The sequence below is a fragment of the Acytostelium subglobosum genome, assembly GCF_000787575.1.
Source record: "Acytostelium subglobosum LB1 DNA, scaffold: scaffold7, whole genome shotgun sequence".
Lineage (NCBI taxonomy): Eukaryota > Evosea > Eumycetozoa > Acytosteliales > Acytosteliaceae > Acytostelium > Acytostelium subglobosum.
This window is the reverse complement of record NW_012236526.1, coordinates 59,023-74,955: the sequence shown is the minus strand read 5'-3', so window position 1 is coordinate 74,955 and position 15,933 is coordinate 59,023. Positions and strand designations below refer to the sequence as shown.

Below are 15,933 nucleotides of genomic sequence, written 5' to 3'. Positions count from 1 at the left end.
CAAACCCCCACTGGAATTATCCCACTCACTTAATCAATCAATCAAAGATATATAATGATAATGATAATGGAAGGAGGGGTTGTGTTATTAATTAATATATATGTGATTAATTATTCGTCTCGGACAGAGATGGAACCAACGTAGGTGGTCTCGCCAATGGGAGTGGTGTTGTAGTTGTCAGTGTTGATGATGACCTCCTCAACGACGGGCTGTTTACGTGGAGCGAGCTTATGGTAGAATATACACAAGACAATGAAACCAGAGGCAGTCAAACCTGCAGATGTAAAGAACAGGATATCATCGGCAACGCCAAACAAGGCGTTGGCCCACAGTGGTCCGAACATTCTAGCCAATGAACCACCAGAAGTCAGCCAGCCCATCATTGTTCCCTGACTTGATGGGTTCAGAATCTTTGAGTAGATGGCATACATCAATGATGATGCGATTGGATATCCAATCGAGACGAACACTGTTTAGAGGGGGGGAGGGGAATGGAATGATTCCAGTTAGTGATTGGACATTGAGTGTGACTGACGATCTTTAAGACATTACCTGCACCAACAAAGAGTTGCCACATGGGTAGAMCCCTTCTCCCAATGGAAGGGTCCATTGTCGTAGGAGGCCAGGAAGAGGAGGGCGACGAAAAGGTTGGCAAAACCAAAGAGGGCCATCTTGCGATCCTCAAACTTCTTGACTATGGGCGTGGAAAGGGCAACAAACACGGCGACACTGAGTATACCCGAGCAGGTCATGAGCAGTCCATTCTGACTCGTGCCCCATTTGTAGTAATAGTTGGTCATCACCGTGAGGATGGACTCGAACACGGCAAAAATCGAGATGACCACGGCGAACAAGTAGATCGAGACAAACACTGGCAGCAAGGACTCCTTTGGCTCGTCCTTCTTGACGAGCAGAGTCTCTTCCTCCAGTGGGCTGTTGATCAATGATGATGGTGCTGCTGGCTTGGCAACGACTGGCGTCTCTCTGAAATAGAGGAGGATCAGAACAAGATTGACCAAACCGAGGATCACCGAGACAAAACCTGGCGCAGTGTACTCGCTAACGACCACACTTCCAATGTTGAAGTTAATCTTGCTCAATGCAAATCCGATAACTAGATTAAGAAGGCAAGAGCAAGGGGTTAGGGTCGAGGGTCGAGGGTAGAGATGATCAACATACCTGGTCCAATTACAAAACCTGCACCTTGTGCGCCAGACATTTTGCCCATGGTCTGGGTCTTGTTGCTGGCATCGGTCCTCTCTGAAGCGAATGCACGACAGACGGCAACGTTTCCAGCGCCAACTCCAACAAGGAATCTTGCGGTGAAGATCATTGGGATGAAAGCCTGGCCAAACTCACTGGTGAAGGCGTAGATGCCATTTCCAATCATGGCCACCAAGGTGGACACGATGATTGCCTCAATAGTTGGTCTCCTGTTTCCCCAATATCCAAACACTGGCGATGCTACAAACTGACCGAAACTGTATATTGCTACCAGTGGACCGTTGTATTTAGCATCCGCTTTTGCTTCCTTATTCATTTTGTTATGTTATGTTATGTTAGTTAATCAATCAATCATCTTTGTCTGTTTGACGGCCGGCCGTCCGAGCCGATGCCACACGCATAGCCACAACCTGCGCAGCAACCAGTCCATCCGCGATTCCTTACACTTTTCAAGTAAGGATACATGGATGGCATCATCAGTGTGAAACCAATCGAGGAGAGGAACACTGTGAGCACCATCAGATTGATGTTCTTGGCATTCATTGCTAAGGTTTTTGAGCTGAGTTGGTTGCCAGCTGTTGCTGGGACTATCAATGGAGCATTCTCCATCAATGAGCTGGATGATGACGATGAAGACGATGACTCTCCATCACTATCATCATTGTTGTTATTGTCAAGAGACATTTGTTGATCTTTCTATTCTATCTGTTGGCGTGTGTGTGTGTGTTGGTGTGAGTGTGGGTGATCGAGGCTGGGCTGAGGCTAAGGCTAGTCTTTGGGGCCTAATAAATAAATAATAATAATACTACAACTACACTACAAAGTGATAAATAGGTGAAAGAGATAATGAGGTGTAAGTGTAGTGCCGCAAAAAAAGTTGTTGTTATTGGGATGGTAGTGTTGTATTGTGGTTGGTTGTTGCAGCGGAAGAAGAAGAGGCGGAGTATGTTTCTTACTACACTATCTCTCTGGTATTGTTTGTTATGTGTTGTTGTGTGTTTGTGTTTGAATAATATCATCTCTCTCATTCTCTTCTGTCTAACCCTTCTTGTTTTGTGACAGTGAGTGCACCATCAACTCGAGTCTCTCACTCACTCCAATTGGAGATGATACCACGGGTGAGTATTTGTGATGCAAAATTGGAAGACAAAGGCCCAATGGGCCTCAGACCCCACCACCAAACGACAGCAAAAACAGCAAATCACTCAGTGCTGATTTGGTGATCGAAACTTCTTTGCTCCAAGCACCAGATATCTATTTGTTCATTGGACTCTTCCTAGATTAGTCATTGGACTGCTCTCCCTCTTCTCTGTGCGGTCGAGTGATGAGAGAGTGATAAACATGGAACCAAAGGCCTTGGAAACGTGGCGAAATGGTCGCGATGGTGCACCATCAAATCATTATCATCAGTCAATCAATCAATCAATTATTAATTATCCAATCCAATAGTAAGTTATGTGTGTTCGAACGTTGTAGTAGTACCAGTACGTACTGGTACTATCTCTATATATTGTATTATTATTATTATTATTATATGTTGGTAGTAGTAGTTATTACTGTGATATCGAAAGGTCATCGTCACGGACATAGATTGATCCGCCATGTGGTGTAGTATTGTAATTCTCAATATAATCGTTATAATCATCATCGTGTGACATATCATCCTGTTGTTGTTGCTGTTGATCTTTCTGTATCTGTGCATTGATGTAGTCGGAATGTGGCGCCAGTCGCTTGTAGAATATGCATAGCACGATAAAGGCAGAGGCAGTGAGGCCTGCACACGTCAGGTACAGGACATCATCGGCGACGTCGACAAACAACGCTGTGGCCCACAGTGGACCGAGCATTCTAGCCAACGAACCACCCGATGTCAACCATCCCATCTTTGTTCCCTGTTGCTTTGGACTGAGAATCTTGGCAAAGATAGCGTACATCATTGAAGACGAGATAGGATATCCAATCGAGACGAACACTTTTGATTGATTGATTGATTGATTGATTGAGTGATGGTATGTTAGCGAATGAATGAATGAGCGAGTGAGCGGTGAGCGCTGTAACATTACCTGCACCAATAAAGAGTTGCCACTTGGGCAATCCCTTCTCCCAGTTGAAGGGTCCATTGTCGTAGGATGCCAGGAAGAGAAGTGCGATAAAGAGGTTGAAGAAGCCAAAGAGTGCCATCTTGCGATCTTGGAACTTCTTGATGAGTGGAGTAGAGATGGCAAAGAACACGACAAGACTCAGCACACCGGAGCAGCCCATCAGCAGACCATTGGCGCGTGGACCCCAGCCATAGTACTTGTCGGTCATCATCGCCATGATTGATTCAAACACGGCAAAGATCGAGATGACGACGGCGAACAGGTAAATCGAGATGTACACCGCCAGACGGTCCTCCTCAGGTCCCTCAGGTTTCTTGATCGCAACAACCTCCTCGTCTTGTACACTGTTGATCGATTGTACAACTGGCGAGCTGATTGGAGTCACTGAACTTGGTTGATCTCTGAAGAAGATGACCACAAATATGATGTTGACGATTCCAAGCAATACAGACACGTAGCCTGGCGATGTGAATTTACTAACTGGGAGACTACCAATATAGAAGTGGACATATGTAAGTCCGAATCCCAATGCTACATTGTATATGTATGTGTGTTAGCAACTGCATCTGCATGGTATCCCATTCAATCAATCGATCAATCGTCTGTGACATACCTGGTCCAAGTACAAAGCCAGCACCTTGTGCACCAGACATCTTACCCATGACCTGGGTCTTGTTGGAGATGTCTGACTTCTCAGAGGCGAACGCTCGACATACTGCGACATTGCCAGCACCGACACCAACGAGGAATCTTGCGAGGAAGATCATTGGGATGAATGCTTGTCCAAACGATGAACATGTGGCATACAGTGCATTTCCAATCAATGCAATCACCAATGAGAAGACCACTGGTTCAATCGTTGGTCGTCTATTTCCCCAGTATCCAAACACTGGCGATGCCACAAACTGTCCAAAACTGTATATAGCTGTTGCCCATCCATTGTATCTATCTCCATATTTCGGATTCACCTGGTTATCATTATCAAGTTGATTGATTGTGGAGTGAGTGAGTGAGTGAGTGAGTGAGTGAGTGAGTGAGTGAGTACATCATTCAATCAATCGTTGATTGGACATTGACTTACAGAGTTCAAGTAACCATACATTGATGGCATCATCAGAGTGAAACCAATAGAGGAGAGGAACACAGTGAGCACCATTATATTGATGTTACGAGCATTGTTGCTTGTAGTCCTTATACTCAGTTGATTGGCTTTTGGTGGATGTGGAGCCATCAATGGTGCTCTCTCCATCGCTCTTGCCTCTTGAGATGAAGATGACCCATTGTCACTATATCTCGAAGACATTATTTGTTTGTTTGTTTGTTTGTTCGTTATCACTGTATCTGTTGTTATTGACAATCTGGTAATAATAATAATAATAATAAATAATGTTGTAGTAATAATAATTAATTAATTATATAATTATGATGTAATGGTATTATGTATATATATATATTGAGCCAAGCTATTATGTTGTTGATTGATATTGTTGAAGTTGAATTGTATCACCTTTGCAGATAGACCAAGACCAAAGCAAGCAAATGTTTGAAATGGCTGTTGGTAGTTATGCAAAGAAATATTGGACTCTTTGCTCTTTGTTTGTAAAAAGATAATAATGTTAATGATAAATGATAATACAGCAGCAGGCAGTAAAGTTAAAGTAAAGTTAAAGTAAAGAAAGGGAGAGAGAAGGGGAAGTTGATGTAAGTGAGTGATGTGAGTGAGAGAGTGATGTGACTTAGGGTCTCAGGGGTTGTTGTTGGTGTCGTTTGTTTCTCTCGTTCAAGCTCACTTCACTCACACACAAACACAAACCAACACCAAACAAGTAGAGGTAGAGTTTGTGTGTGTGTCGGTTGTTGTCAAGAATGACAAGTCATTTTTTGCAAGTATTTCTATCAATGGAAATTTCTTTGTACACTTATTTCATTCATTTCTTTCATGGATAATAACCTCACAAGCATACAACACTTGTAATAAAAAGTGTAGTTTGGGTAGGATTGTGGTTGTGGTGTTGGTGTGGCGGGATGTTCTATCGTTCAGTCGGTCGGTAGTCTGGAAACGAGAAGAGGGAGGTGAGTGAGATCCGTCGTCTTCATTGTCGTCATTGTCACCGTCATCGGGGTATTAAAAATTCGAAAACTAGACGTCGGGGGCCTTCATCGATTCCCTCCCATCACCCCCCTTAACATTCAACGACAAATCATGATCACATTATGCGTCAAGTTCACCTTCTGGTTGGGTGTCGCTCGCAAGGTTAGACAAGCCCACGCATGTGTGTGAGCGTAGCCTTTATTTGTTGTTGAAGGCTTCTATCTCTCTATCTCGGATGTTGGATGGACACTCCTTGCCCTGTCGCCTCTTGATCAGACCAGGTTGATGATGTTACTGATGTTACTGTTGTTGTTGAGGTTGCTTACTCAGTTGACTGGCACATTGTCGCAGTATTTGAATCCATCTAAACATCTCCTCGCCAGTGTTGCAGCTGATTAGGTAACGACGCTTCGGTGTGGAGATGATGAAGCAGTATGGCTTGCTGTCCACCTCCGACACTGAGTCGATCTGACCACTCTCGCGCAGTGATATCGTACCGCACTCAACCTTATCAGTGGTGCCCTTGTAGTAATAAAGGTACTCGCCGTCCACCAACCTAAGCCATCTCTTCTTCCAGCTCTTTACCACTTCTCCCTTCTTTGTTATCCATCCCTCCTTTACATCGAACTATTGATATTGATTGAAAGCGGGTAAGTTAGTGGATGTTATTCGATCGACTATGACACTCTCTCGAGATCTTTGAATGACCTACATTTATCCTCTTTGCATCCTTTGTGTCTGGAGGTGTAAATGACTTGTTTAAATACTTGGCAATTATCCATTGCTCCTTAAGTCCTCTGTTTATGAATGGTGAATGAATGGGTTTAGAGGTGTGAGTAGACGATCAAGACATGGATGGTGAGCTCTGAGTTACCGTACATTGAATCACCAAAGGTTGGTTTGATAAAGTCCTTGGGCAGAGTGTTCTCATATATCTCTCTGTTGGACTTTGCATTGTTTGATTGCTCCATCATCTCGACCTCAGTCTCCTTCCACGAGTCCAAGTTGGTTGACTTTACTCTTGAGATGTGCACTCCAAGATGTCGATGCACTCCTGCACATACTATACAAATAAATACTCCTAAGTTGATACTTGCCCACTGTACATCTATTGTTGTTGCATAAGTATATATATGTCAGATAATGAATGTATACGTCATACTTGATTTTAACCAACATACCTGGTGAGCCACAATCTGCACAGACAGCATTCTCTGGCTTCATTAGAAGCTCCTTTAACCTCTCCTTTTGTCTATCGTCTGACATTATTATGTTTGTTTGTAGTTGTTGATGTCGTTGTTGATGTTGATAGTGATGATATTGATGCTGTCAACTAGGTAGATATAAATAATATATATATTTAATAATACAACAAATATCTATTTCTCCTTTTTCCTTTGTAATATAGTACAATATGTCTGTTCTCTGTTCTCTGTTCTGTGTTTTGTTTATATGTATGTATGTATTTCTGTATGTTTCCTGTCTTGTGTGTGTCTGTATGTATGTCTGTCTGTTTGTTTTATTGTTTGTAATTGATTGAACGATGTTTTAATGAATGAATGAATGAACAAAGATTATCTCACATTAATTAATTTAGTTTTGAATAAACAACTTCACATAATGACTGACACAATGGTGGTGTCCTTGTGCCACAATGTCATTGATTTTGGATGGGTGGATGTCAAATCCATTCATTCAATCAATAAAATGGTAGATACTACTTATTATATAGTTAATATATCTAACATAAAAGGTTGTAACAATGAACTATTTATTACTATCTGAATTGAGTGTACCCAGATATATAAACAACAATAAGATTGATATCAACATTGTTGTTGTTGCAGAATCTCTTACTTTTTGAAGATAATTAAACAAACATGTCAGACAGCTAACAATCTTTGCCTGATCAGAATGACATTCAACAAGAATCTTCCAAACCAATTTTAATTAAAATTAAATAGTCGTGTATGAACTGGTGAAATGAGTGTTATGTGTGTGTGTGAGTGTGTGAATGTGTGTGTTCACATCAATCAAACTCAACAATAGACATTCATTCATTCATTATCTCTTTATCTCTAGTATATATATATATATATATTTGTTTAGTTTAAAGTTTATGTTGTAAATAGATAGATAGAAACTAAATACAATGTCATTCAATCAATCATTGGCGGCAGAGGAAGAGGAATTTGTTTCCCCATTCCAATCCTCAAACACCAATACTACGTCATCCCTATCATATCCAACATCATCAAATGATGATTCTTCAGATGTACAACAACATTCCACTACTAGTAGTGAACAACAACAACAACAACAACAACAACAGACACAACAGACACAACAGACACAACAACCAAGAAAGAAGAAACCACAACAGAGTTCAGATGATGTCACTACCACCACTACAACATCGACTACATCGACTGATCCAGCATCACCTCCAGCAATCAAGAAGCCCGAGTGGGTACCAGACAACTCATCCAACAAGTGTGAGATGTGCGCTTCAGAGTTTACTCTCTTCAACAGGAGTATGTACGCGCTGTCTATCTGATCAAGTTGATTGATTGATTGATCGAATGAGTGATTGACACATACTATCTATCTATCTTTAGGACATCATTGTAGAAGATGTGGACACTTGTTCTGTGGAGAATGTTGCTCATTGAATGTTTCATTGCCTCAACAGTTTGGATATACTACCAGAGTCAAGGTGTGCTCAAAGTGCTTCACCACAACACTCAATGAGCGAGCCCGTGAGGAAGAGACCATCACCGTAAACATTGGTGGTGTCAGCAAGGAGACCAAGGTCGTGTCAGCACTACACAAGGTGTTGCTATGGTAGGTGTTTGTTTGTTAGGTTCAATCTGATCTTATTGTGCATGCACTCACTCATCTATCATTCAATCAATCATACATACGACAACAACAGGAAAATGGGAGCACATGAGGATGGAGACTTTGACAGGAATGTCATTGATTCATTGGAGAACTATCCATCCACTGCGATACCAGTGTCAAGAGTTCAGGACTTGATGTTGGAGGCTGGTGATCTTGATGTACAGGGATGCACTGGATTCAGAGTCAGGATCTACAATCCATCATTGGAGCCAGGTGAGAAGAAGACAAACTTCCCCATCCTAATGTGGTTCCATACTGGAGGGTATGTTGTATGATAAAACTGGACTTGTCGTGGCTGCCCAATCACTCACTCATTCATTCATTCATACACAATCAGATTCGTCACCAAGTCAATCGAAACACCATCCGTCGATGGTCTATGCCGTCTGGTGTCCAACCAAGCTGTAAGGAAAACGACAATTAATCAATCAATGCCGTCTACCATCAGTACTAACACTCAAACGAAATGAACGGAACTATAGGGATGCGTAGTTGTATCCGTAGATTATAGATTAGCTCCCGAACATCAATTCCCAGCAGCTGCCTTGGATTGTTATGCTGCAACATGTTGGGCAGTAAAGAAGTGCTCGTCATTCGATGGTGATCCCACTAGGATCGCTGTGGCAGGTGACAGTGTTGGAGGCAACCTGGCGGCGGCCGTCACACTGATGGCACGCGACAAGCAGACTCCAAAGCTGTGCGGACAGGTGCTCATCTACCCCGTGTTGGACATGAAGCGTAACGAGGAAAAGTACTACTCGCGAGTGGTGAACCAGGAGGGCTACCTCATGCCCATGAGCTTCTTCCGTTGGTTCAGCGGCAAGTACTGCCACCAGGACGACGTGGACAACATATACGCCAGTCCAATCAGAGCGGCCAGCAGCTCCAATCTGGGCCTGTCCGATCTGCCCCAGGCCCACGTCATCACTGCGGGCCACGACCCATTCTGTGACGAGGGTGAGCTCTACGTCAAGAAGTTGCGCTCATCTGGCGTGCACGTCAACCACACACGCTACACCAACTCTCCACACGGATTCTTTGCCATTGGTCTTGACGAGTCGAATGAGGCAGTAATGGAGGTGTCCATTGCTCTCAAGTATATGTTCCAAAAGAGAAGATAAGATCTAGATCACCATTATAGTCACATTAAAGGTTGTCATCACTTTCATTAAAGTCCATTAGCTCGGTGTCGCTATCACTCCAATCATCCGCGTCTTCTTTTTGATCAGGATCGTCGTGCTGTTGATTGTTCACGCTAGATGTGTTGCCCAAGTCCATGATGTCATTGATTGTGTTGTTGCCACTCTGTTGATCTTGATCATCGTCGTCGTCATCAACGTTTAGGCTCATATTGCTATTGTCGTTGAGTTCGGTGACCTTCTTGGCGATCACTCGACCCCTTGGTGTCAGTTTGTAGCGTTCAAATCGGCCCTTGCCAGAGACCATGACCATTTCACGTTTCACCAGCTGTGCCATGCCACGCCACAAGGAGTTTTTTACTGCATGTCGATAATACTCCTTGGCCTTGACCGTCAACTCTGCTCGTGTGGGTGCCGCGTAGAGCAAGTGCGATGCGGCAATCTCATCTTTGTACAGCGCAACGAGCAGTGACCACGCGCCGTTGCGGAAATTGGGGAACCATTTATCTGCATTGTCTGAGTCCATTCTGATCTTGGAAACTCTGGTGCTAGTCCTATGCTTCTTCCTCTTCTTGGTCATCTGTTCCACATCGACTTCATCTACAACCGCCCTTGCATCCATGTTGCCATTGTTATTATTGTTGTTGTTGCTGCCGTCGCAGCAACTGGTGCTATTCATAAGACCGTGGTCGTCTATTTGATCCTTCATTGGATCATTCTTAAGCTTGTTGTTGGATAAGTTGATCAAAATGGCAATGCGATGCTGACACAATAGTTTGCCAGGTTTGTGTGGACACTCGCAGGTGGACTCGAGTACCGTGCCGTCGGGATGCAATCTAAGCATAACATTGTATGTGGGCTTCTCTCCAGCAGTGTTCTGTGAACCTGATGCACTGATTTTCCCAGTGACGACAACTGTTCTATCCACTCCTATAATGCTGTCAAACATATCAGAGGCACGATCAAATACATCTATGAGGAGTAGTATGTGTCGTGTCAGGCAGTCAGTGTCATCTTGGTCCTCGCTCACGCAGACACAGACACATACCTTGTGAGCATAACTTCCTGATTTCGTCCAATTCAATGAGCGGCTTCAATTGTCGAGGCTCCTCCCATGTTGCACGCCCAGACGGCAACTTGATATTCTTTTCCTGAACGAATCGTTTAAGCTTCTCAACTTTGTTCAGGATGAACTGTCGGTAGCTTTGTGGAAAATCAGAATTAAAGTCAGCAGCTTCCATCAACAGAATGCTCTCAAACTGATCGTATCCATTTGTTATGAGGTATTTCTTGAATTGTGTTAGCTTTGCAATGTTGTCTATCCAATCTATAACCGACAATGGTATCCTTTCTATTGATCTTAATGATTTGATGCCTGATTGATTGATTGATTGATTGAATGTGCTCATTCATGTATATATTATATTGTATTATATTGTATTGTATTGTATTGTATTGTATTGTATTGTATTGTATTATATATATCACTCCTACCTTCCTACCTTCCTTCTTCTTCTTTGTTGACTCAAAACTACAATGATTAATCACTTTATTGAACATCATTGTGGTCCATTTTCAAACATTAATAATAATAATACAAGATAAAGATGGAGTCATTATCAATGTTAATGTTGAAGGAGATAGTATCATGTTTGGATGATAATGTTGATAGATTGACGTTGTCATTGGTATGCAAACGATTCTATCAATCAACATGTAGTTATATGAACTTTAATACAATGAACTTATTGTCAATTGACTCATTACATAGAGTTAATAGTACAGAGTATAGTCTAAAGCATTACAAGAACATTGTTTTCAATGATATGATGAACAAGCCACATAGACTATACATGCATACCAGTTCCAATGCTCCACTCCTTCGAAACAAACATGACAAGACAATATTTGTTGGTAAGAATCCTCACTCCTCTTAATTGAATGGTATGATTCCAACAACTAACAATCTCATTCAATCATTCAATCAATCAATCGAATGGTCCATCCAATCAAAGGCAAAGAAATATTGAACAACTCTGAAAGAATGAGTCAGTTGACCTGCAAACTTGCTGAACTGCCACAAGTGGAATCAATCCATTTGGTTGATTGCCCCAAAGATATTGTCGATCAGAACTTTTGGACAATAATGAATGAACAACACTTGATCAATAGGTCAAAACCAATCTCACTCAAGACCTATACACAAGGCTCATCAACAGTCTATCCTCACTCTGTGACCAACATTACATTCATGCAATTTGATGGCAAGCTCACTGGAGTCCTACCACTCAATCTAAAGTCACTTAAACTTGGATGTGAGTTCAATCAAATGATCTTACCTGGTGACCTTCCACCTAAAATAGAGTATCTAGACTTGGGCCAAGCATTCAATCAACATCTCACACCTGGAACACTACCAACATCATTGACATGGTTAGTGTATACTTGCTCTGAGGTCAGTGTAGGCACACTACCATCATCATTAAGGACATTGGAGCTTGGTCCAAGGTTTCATCAATCATTGGATAATGACATTCTGCCTCAATCACTCACATCTCTTCGATTCCCATACTCTGATGGTATCGTACCATTTGATTATATGCCAGGAGAGGTGAATCTCCATCATCCAATGGTCAATCTCCCACCAAGTCTAACAGACATTAGATTGTCTGGCCACTATAGACACGAGTTGTATCATCAAACATTGCGATCATTATATTTGTCGGCCGCAGACCTACAATGTATCTTCTCCAATCATACATATCCACAAATGACCAAGTTGAATTTGACTGATATAGTGGATATCACAATGATCACATCACAAACATTTCCATCACTTTCCTCACTTTCTTTATTCCATGACACTGGGCTTGGCACTATCTTCAACAATGATATTGAGTGCGATTTATACAATTTACCAAACTCATTGGAATACCTTTCAATTGTGATCAATTCATCAATATTGATCAAAAGATTTCCACCAACAACAACAACATCTAGATTGACAAAACTTGAGATATGGTGCGATACTGTTGGATTCTTTAGGATAAGGGCTGCCATGTTACCAGACTCTATAACATCATTGACATTGTATGATTATATACATACAATTGATATTGAACAACTACCCTCATCACTCAAACAATTGAGTCTATATGAGTACAGTGGAAAACTCAAAGCAAAGTCCATACCAAGATCATTACACTCATTGATGTGGTCTTCATACATTGATCAACCCAATCACTTGTTGCGATTTATGAAGAAGGTGCCCAAATGGATAACAAGTCTAAAGGTGACTACAAAGAATGTAAATGTCAACCTACGTCGAATCTCTGATGATAATCTATTCTTTAGACATTGTGAGGACTTGTTCAATTGTGGATTCATTTCCTTGGACACCATTAATCAACATCTACTATATTTAAATGACAAATAAAAACTTGATTGTTTTTTTTATAACTAGGTCGAGGCTTATTATTTACTAATAAATAAATTAGTTGGGCGGTAATTTGTCCCTTTTTTTTTTAATCGAAACATCGAAGTTGATTTGCGCCAAAAAAAAATCTCTTTTTTTAAAACAAAAATTTCCGACTTGCCAGAATCGAACTAGCGACCTTTTGATTACTTTGTTTACACTACAGTCAAACACTCTACCAATTGAGTTAAAGTCGGTGACATTATGGGACAACCCTATTCTCTTGACTTATCCCGGAAAATTTTTATTCGGTTTACATTCCAAAAATACTTTACAACAATAGAGCCTCACCTTGATAATCCAGATTAGATAATATATCATTGTGTATAATTATTAGTTATTAATTTTACTTTTGTGATTACATTCTTGTTAATCATTCGGGAAACGAACAGCACTACATTTTTTGGTGTTTTTAGAAGGTCCAATTCTTTGATTAAACAAACAGAAGTTGTTGTAAACTAATGATTACACTTGTAAAGGTTACACAAAAGGGAGTCGGATATCATCCATTATGTCTTTTTGAAATTAATCAAAGAATACATAATAATTGATTGATTGTATTGAAGGGGTGTCAAGTGATAAAATTATAAATAACACTTTCAATGATCACTCAGTCAATCAAACAATCAATCAACCAATCAATCAACTACATACTATTATTAATAATATTTACAAATGTCTTCACTTGCAGTCGATATATCCACCACTAATTGCAACAACATACCAAATATTGACCATGACAAATACAAGCAATTCCTGACCAATCCTAAATTCCATATGGCCGGTTGGATGTGGGCACATATGTGCGTCTATCGTTTGTTTGAAATGGCCGATACACGATTGTCTACTTGGCATCCAAAGTCAAAGTCAGAGATCACCAGTGTGTTGCGTGCGCTCCGAGCAATCTCCAATCTGTTGAACGACCACCATGATCATGAAGACCAAGACGTGTGGCCAGAGTTGATCGCCTTTGATACCGCCACCAAAGAGCACCTTGATTTCCTTGACAAACAACATGCTCAATGGCATCATTTGTCTACTGAGCTAGGAGCACTGATGACCAACCTCGAGCAGTATGATCATGTGGATGAAGAGACACGTCCAGCCATCCAGGCCACATGTCAGCAACTGTCGGCAAAGTTCAAAGAGACTAGAGAATGTGTTGTCTTGCACTTCAATGATGAAGAGCGTCTGTTGATGCCAATCGTGTTGACAATGTCGAAGAAGGAACAGGATAAGATCACCAAAGCTATCATGGAGAGAGGCAAGAAGGAAGGAAAGGCAGCTGGCACTGACAAGTTTGTCTTTTGTGCCTTCTACGACACATCACTACATTACAAAGTGATGGGTGATTCACTCAACAAAGAAGTGCCATGGTTGGTCCGAAAGATAGTATCAATCTTCCTGATGAAGAAGGAGTATCAATGGTTCATTGATGCACTGGAAGTGAAGAACTAATTATCTATCTTGTATTATTTAAATAAATTATATATCATTATTATGATCAAAGTGAGGGTAAGGGCAAGGGTAAGGGTAAGGGTAGGACAGGGGATGTTCTTTATTTAGATGATGGTCACCAATGATAATGGTGATTGTGGTTGTGGCAGTAGTAGATGTAGGTTATATCGTGAAGCTTGACCTCCCACTGTTGAGGACAAAGTTGATGTTGGTCTTGGATTCGTTCGATGAAGATGAAGATGAAGATGAAGTTGGTGCTTGGGTCCTCTGATGAGTTTGCAAAGAGGTCTCATTTTGAAGTACGTCACATAGTAACGATAGTGGATGATTGACATTGATGTTGTTGGTGTTTGATTGTGGTGACGATTGATTGGATGTGGATGTGGATGAAGAGGATGTTGATTTACAGTCGGCCAGGAGGGAAAAAGAATTGATCGATTTGGTTGTTGGAAGAGCCGGCTGATGTTGTTGCTGCTGCAGCTGAATGTGTTGCTGCAGGTGATGAAGTTGTTGTTGTTGTTGGGGCAATAGACTCTCGGGGACTAAGCCAAAGCTGTGTTGGGCTTGCAGTGAAAATGGAGATGACACCATTGTGGACGACGTCGGCGTCGATGGCTGATGGATGGACAGTGATGGCATTCCAGTGGAGCTGTTCAATGTGAATGGAGACGAAGGGGATGTTGGTGTGAAGTGGAGGCTTGGGGATGATGGTGGCGAGGATGAGTTGTAAAGCTCAGTGCTCTTTCTATATGATGATGTTGATGTGATGTTGTTGTTGTTGTTAGAGTTGGCCAAACTTCCGAGAGTATGACCATTGGAGGAGAGCGAGTGCTGCTTGGGAGAAGGGGATGGTGTGCTAGAGGCAGAGGACAGCGATGGAGAATGTCCATGCTGTTGCTGCTGCTGCTGTTGAGCAACTTGGAAGAAGGATGAAGTGTTGATTGGGGAGTTTGAGCCAGACGACGATGGATTGGCAATGGAGTGAATGGCATTGACCAGTGATTGATAGGCAGTGGCGACAGAGTCAGCCTGCAGACTAGAATTGGCCGCGCTGACAATGGTGTCAAGCTGGTACTGCTTGGCCTCCAACTGGCAGTGCTTGGCGTCGAGTTGGTTCTTGAGTGAGGCAATGTGGTTGACAAAGTTCTGGGGCGCACGGCCCTCCTGCTCGTAGAGGGACACCTTGAACAGAGCCTCCTTCAGATCGGTCTCGAGCATCTTGATGCGATACTCAAAGCCGTCGACGGTCTGCTCGAGCGAGCCGATCTCAGACACCTGTCTGATCGACTCCATCTTCTTCCTCTTGCGGTACTCGGCGTTCTGTTGTCTGATCTTCTCCCGATTCTCTGGCTTGCTTCTATACTTTTGCATATAGACTCTGCAAGCCTCACGATGTTCCTCTGACGTGAGCATTTCTGATTGTTTTAAATGATTATCCGTGATTRATTATTTAATTATATCAAGTTGAGTTTGCTTGATATTTAATTGATTGAGTTGGTTGGAAATTGATTGGATTGGGGGGGGGGGGGGGGGGGGGGG

General features: G+C 42.0%; 7 protein-coding genes across 7 annotated transcripts; 2 read left to right on the top strand and 5 right to left on the bottom strand.

Moving 5' to 3' along the window:
• Positions 1-110: 110 nt before the first annotated feature.
• On the bottom strand, positions 111-1,908 carry SAMD00019534_039090 (hypothetical protein; the record flags this gene model as incomplete). The annotated part of the gene is made up of 4 exons (XM_012900414.1): positions 111-469; positions 740-1,114; positions 1,180-1,531; positions 1,669-1,908. 4 exons carry the CDS (start codon positions 1,906-1,908, stop codon positions 111-113), a joined length of 1,326 nt encoding a protein of 441 aa, XP_012755868.1.
• An 869-nt stretch (positions 1,909-2,777) lies between these two features.
• Positions 2,778-4,629, bottom strand: SAMD00019534_039080 (hypothetical protein; the record flags this gene model as incomplete). Its single annotated transcript, XM_012900413.1, has 4 exons — positions 2,778-3,196; positions 3,288-3,857; positions 3,940-4,294; positions 4,408-4,629. 4 exons carry the CDS (start codon positions 4,627-4,629, stop codon positions 2,778-2,780), a joined length of 1,566 nt encoding a protein of 521 aa, XP_012755867.1.
• Positions 4,630-5,718: 1,089 nt separating this feature from the next.
• On the bottom strand, positions 5,719-6,684 carry SAMD00019534_039070 (hypothetical protein; the record flags this gene model as incomplete). Its single annotated transcript, XM_012900412.1, has 4 exons — positions 5,719-6,045; positions 6,131-6,215; positions 6,298-6,526; positions 6,600-6,684. 4 exons carry the CDS (start codon positions 6,682-6,684, stop codon positions 5,719-5,721), a joined length of 726 nt encoding a protein of 241 aa, XP_012755866.1.
• Positions 6,685-7,570: 886 nt separating this feature from the next.
• On the top strand, positions 7,571-9,443 carry SAMD00019534_039060 (hypothetical protein; the record flags this gene model as incomplete). The annotated part of the gene is made up of 5 exons (XM_012900411.1): positions 7,571-7,952; positions 8,037-8,262; positions 8,354-8,584; positions 8,660-8,726; positions 8,805-9,443. 5 exons carry the CDS (start codon positions 7,571-7,573, stop codon positions 9,441-9,443), a joined length of 1,545 nt encoding a protein of 514 aa, XP_012755865.1.
• A 25-nt stretch (positions 9,444-9,468) lies between these two features.
• SAMD00019534_039050 (hypothetical protein) lies at positions 9,469-10,702 on the bottom strand (the record flags this gene model as incomplete). Its single annotated transcript, XM_012900410.1, has 2 exons — positions 9,469-10,433; positions 10,510-10,702. 2 exons carry the CDS (start codon positions 10,700-10,702, stop codon positions 9,469-9,471), a joined length of 1,158 nt encoding a protein of 385 aa, XP_012755864.1.
• Positions 10,703-13,602: 2,900 nt separating this feature from the next.
• SAMD00019534_039040 (hypothetical protein) lies at positions 13,603-14,388 on the top strand (the record flags this gene model as incomplete). Its single annotated transcript, XM_012900409.1, has 1 exon — positions 13,603-14,388. A coding segment is annotated over one exon (786 nt), but the record flags the coding sequence as incomplete, so codon positions are not given.
• A 168-nt stretch (positions 14,389-14,556) lies between these two features.
• SAMD00019534_039030 (hypothetical protein) lies at positions 14,557-15,807 on the bottom strand (the record flags this gene model as incomplete). Its single annotated transcript, XM_012900408.1, has 1 exon — positions 14,557-15,807. The coding sequence occupies one exon, from the start codon at positions 15,805-15,807 to the stop codon at positions 14,557-14,559; it is 1,251 nt and encodes a 416-aa protein (XP_012755862.1).
• Positions 15,808-15,933: the final 126 nt, after the last annotated feature.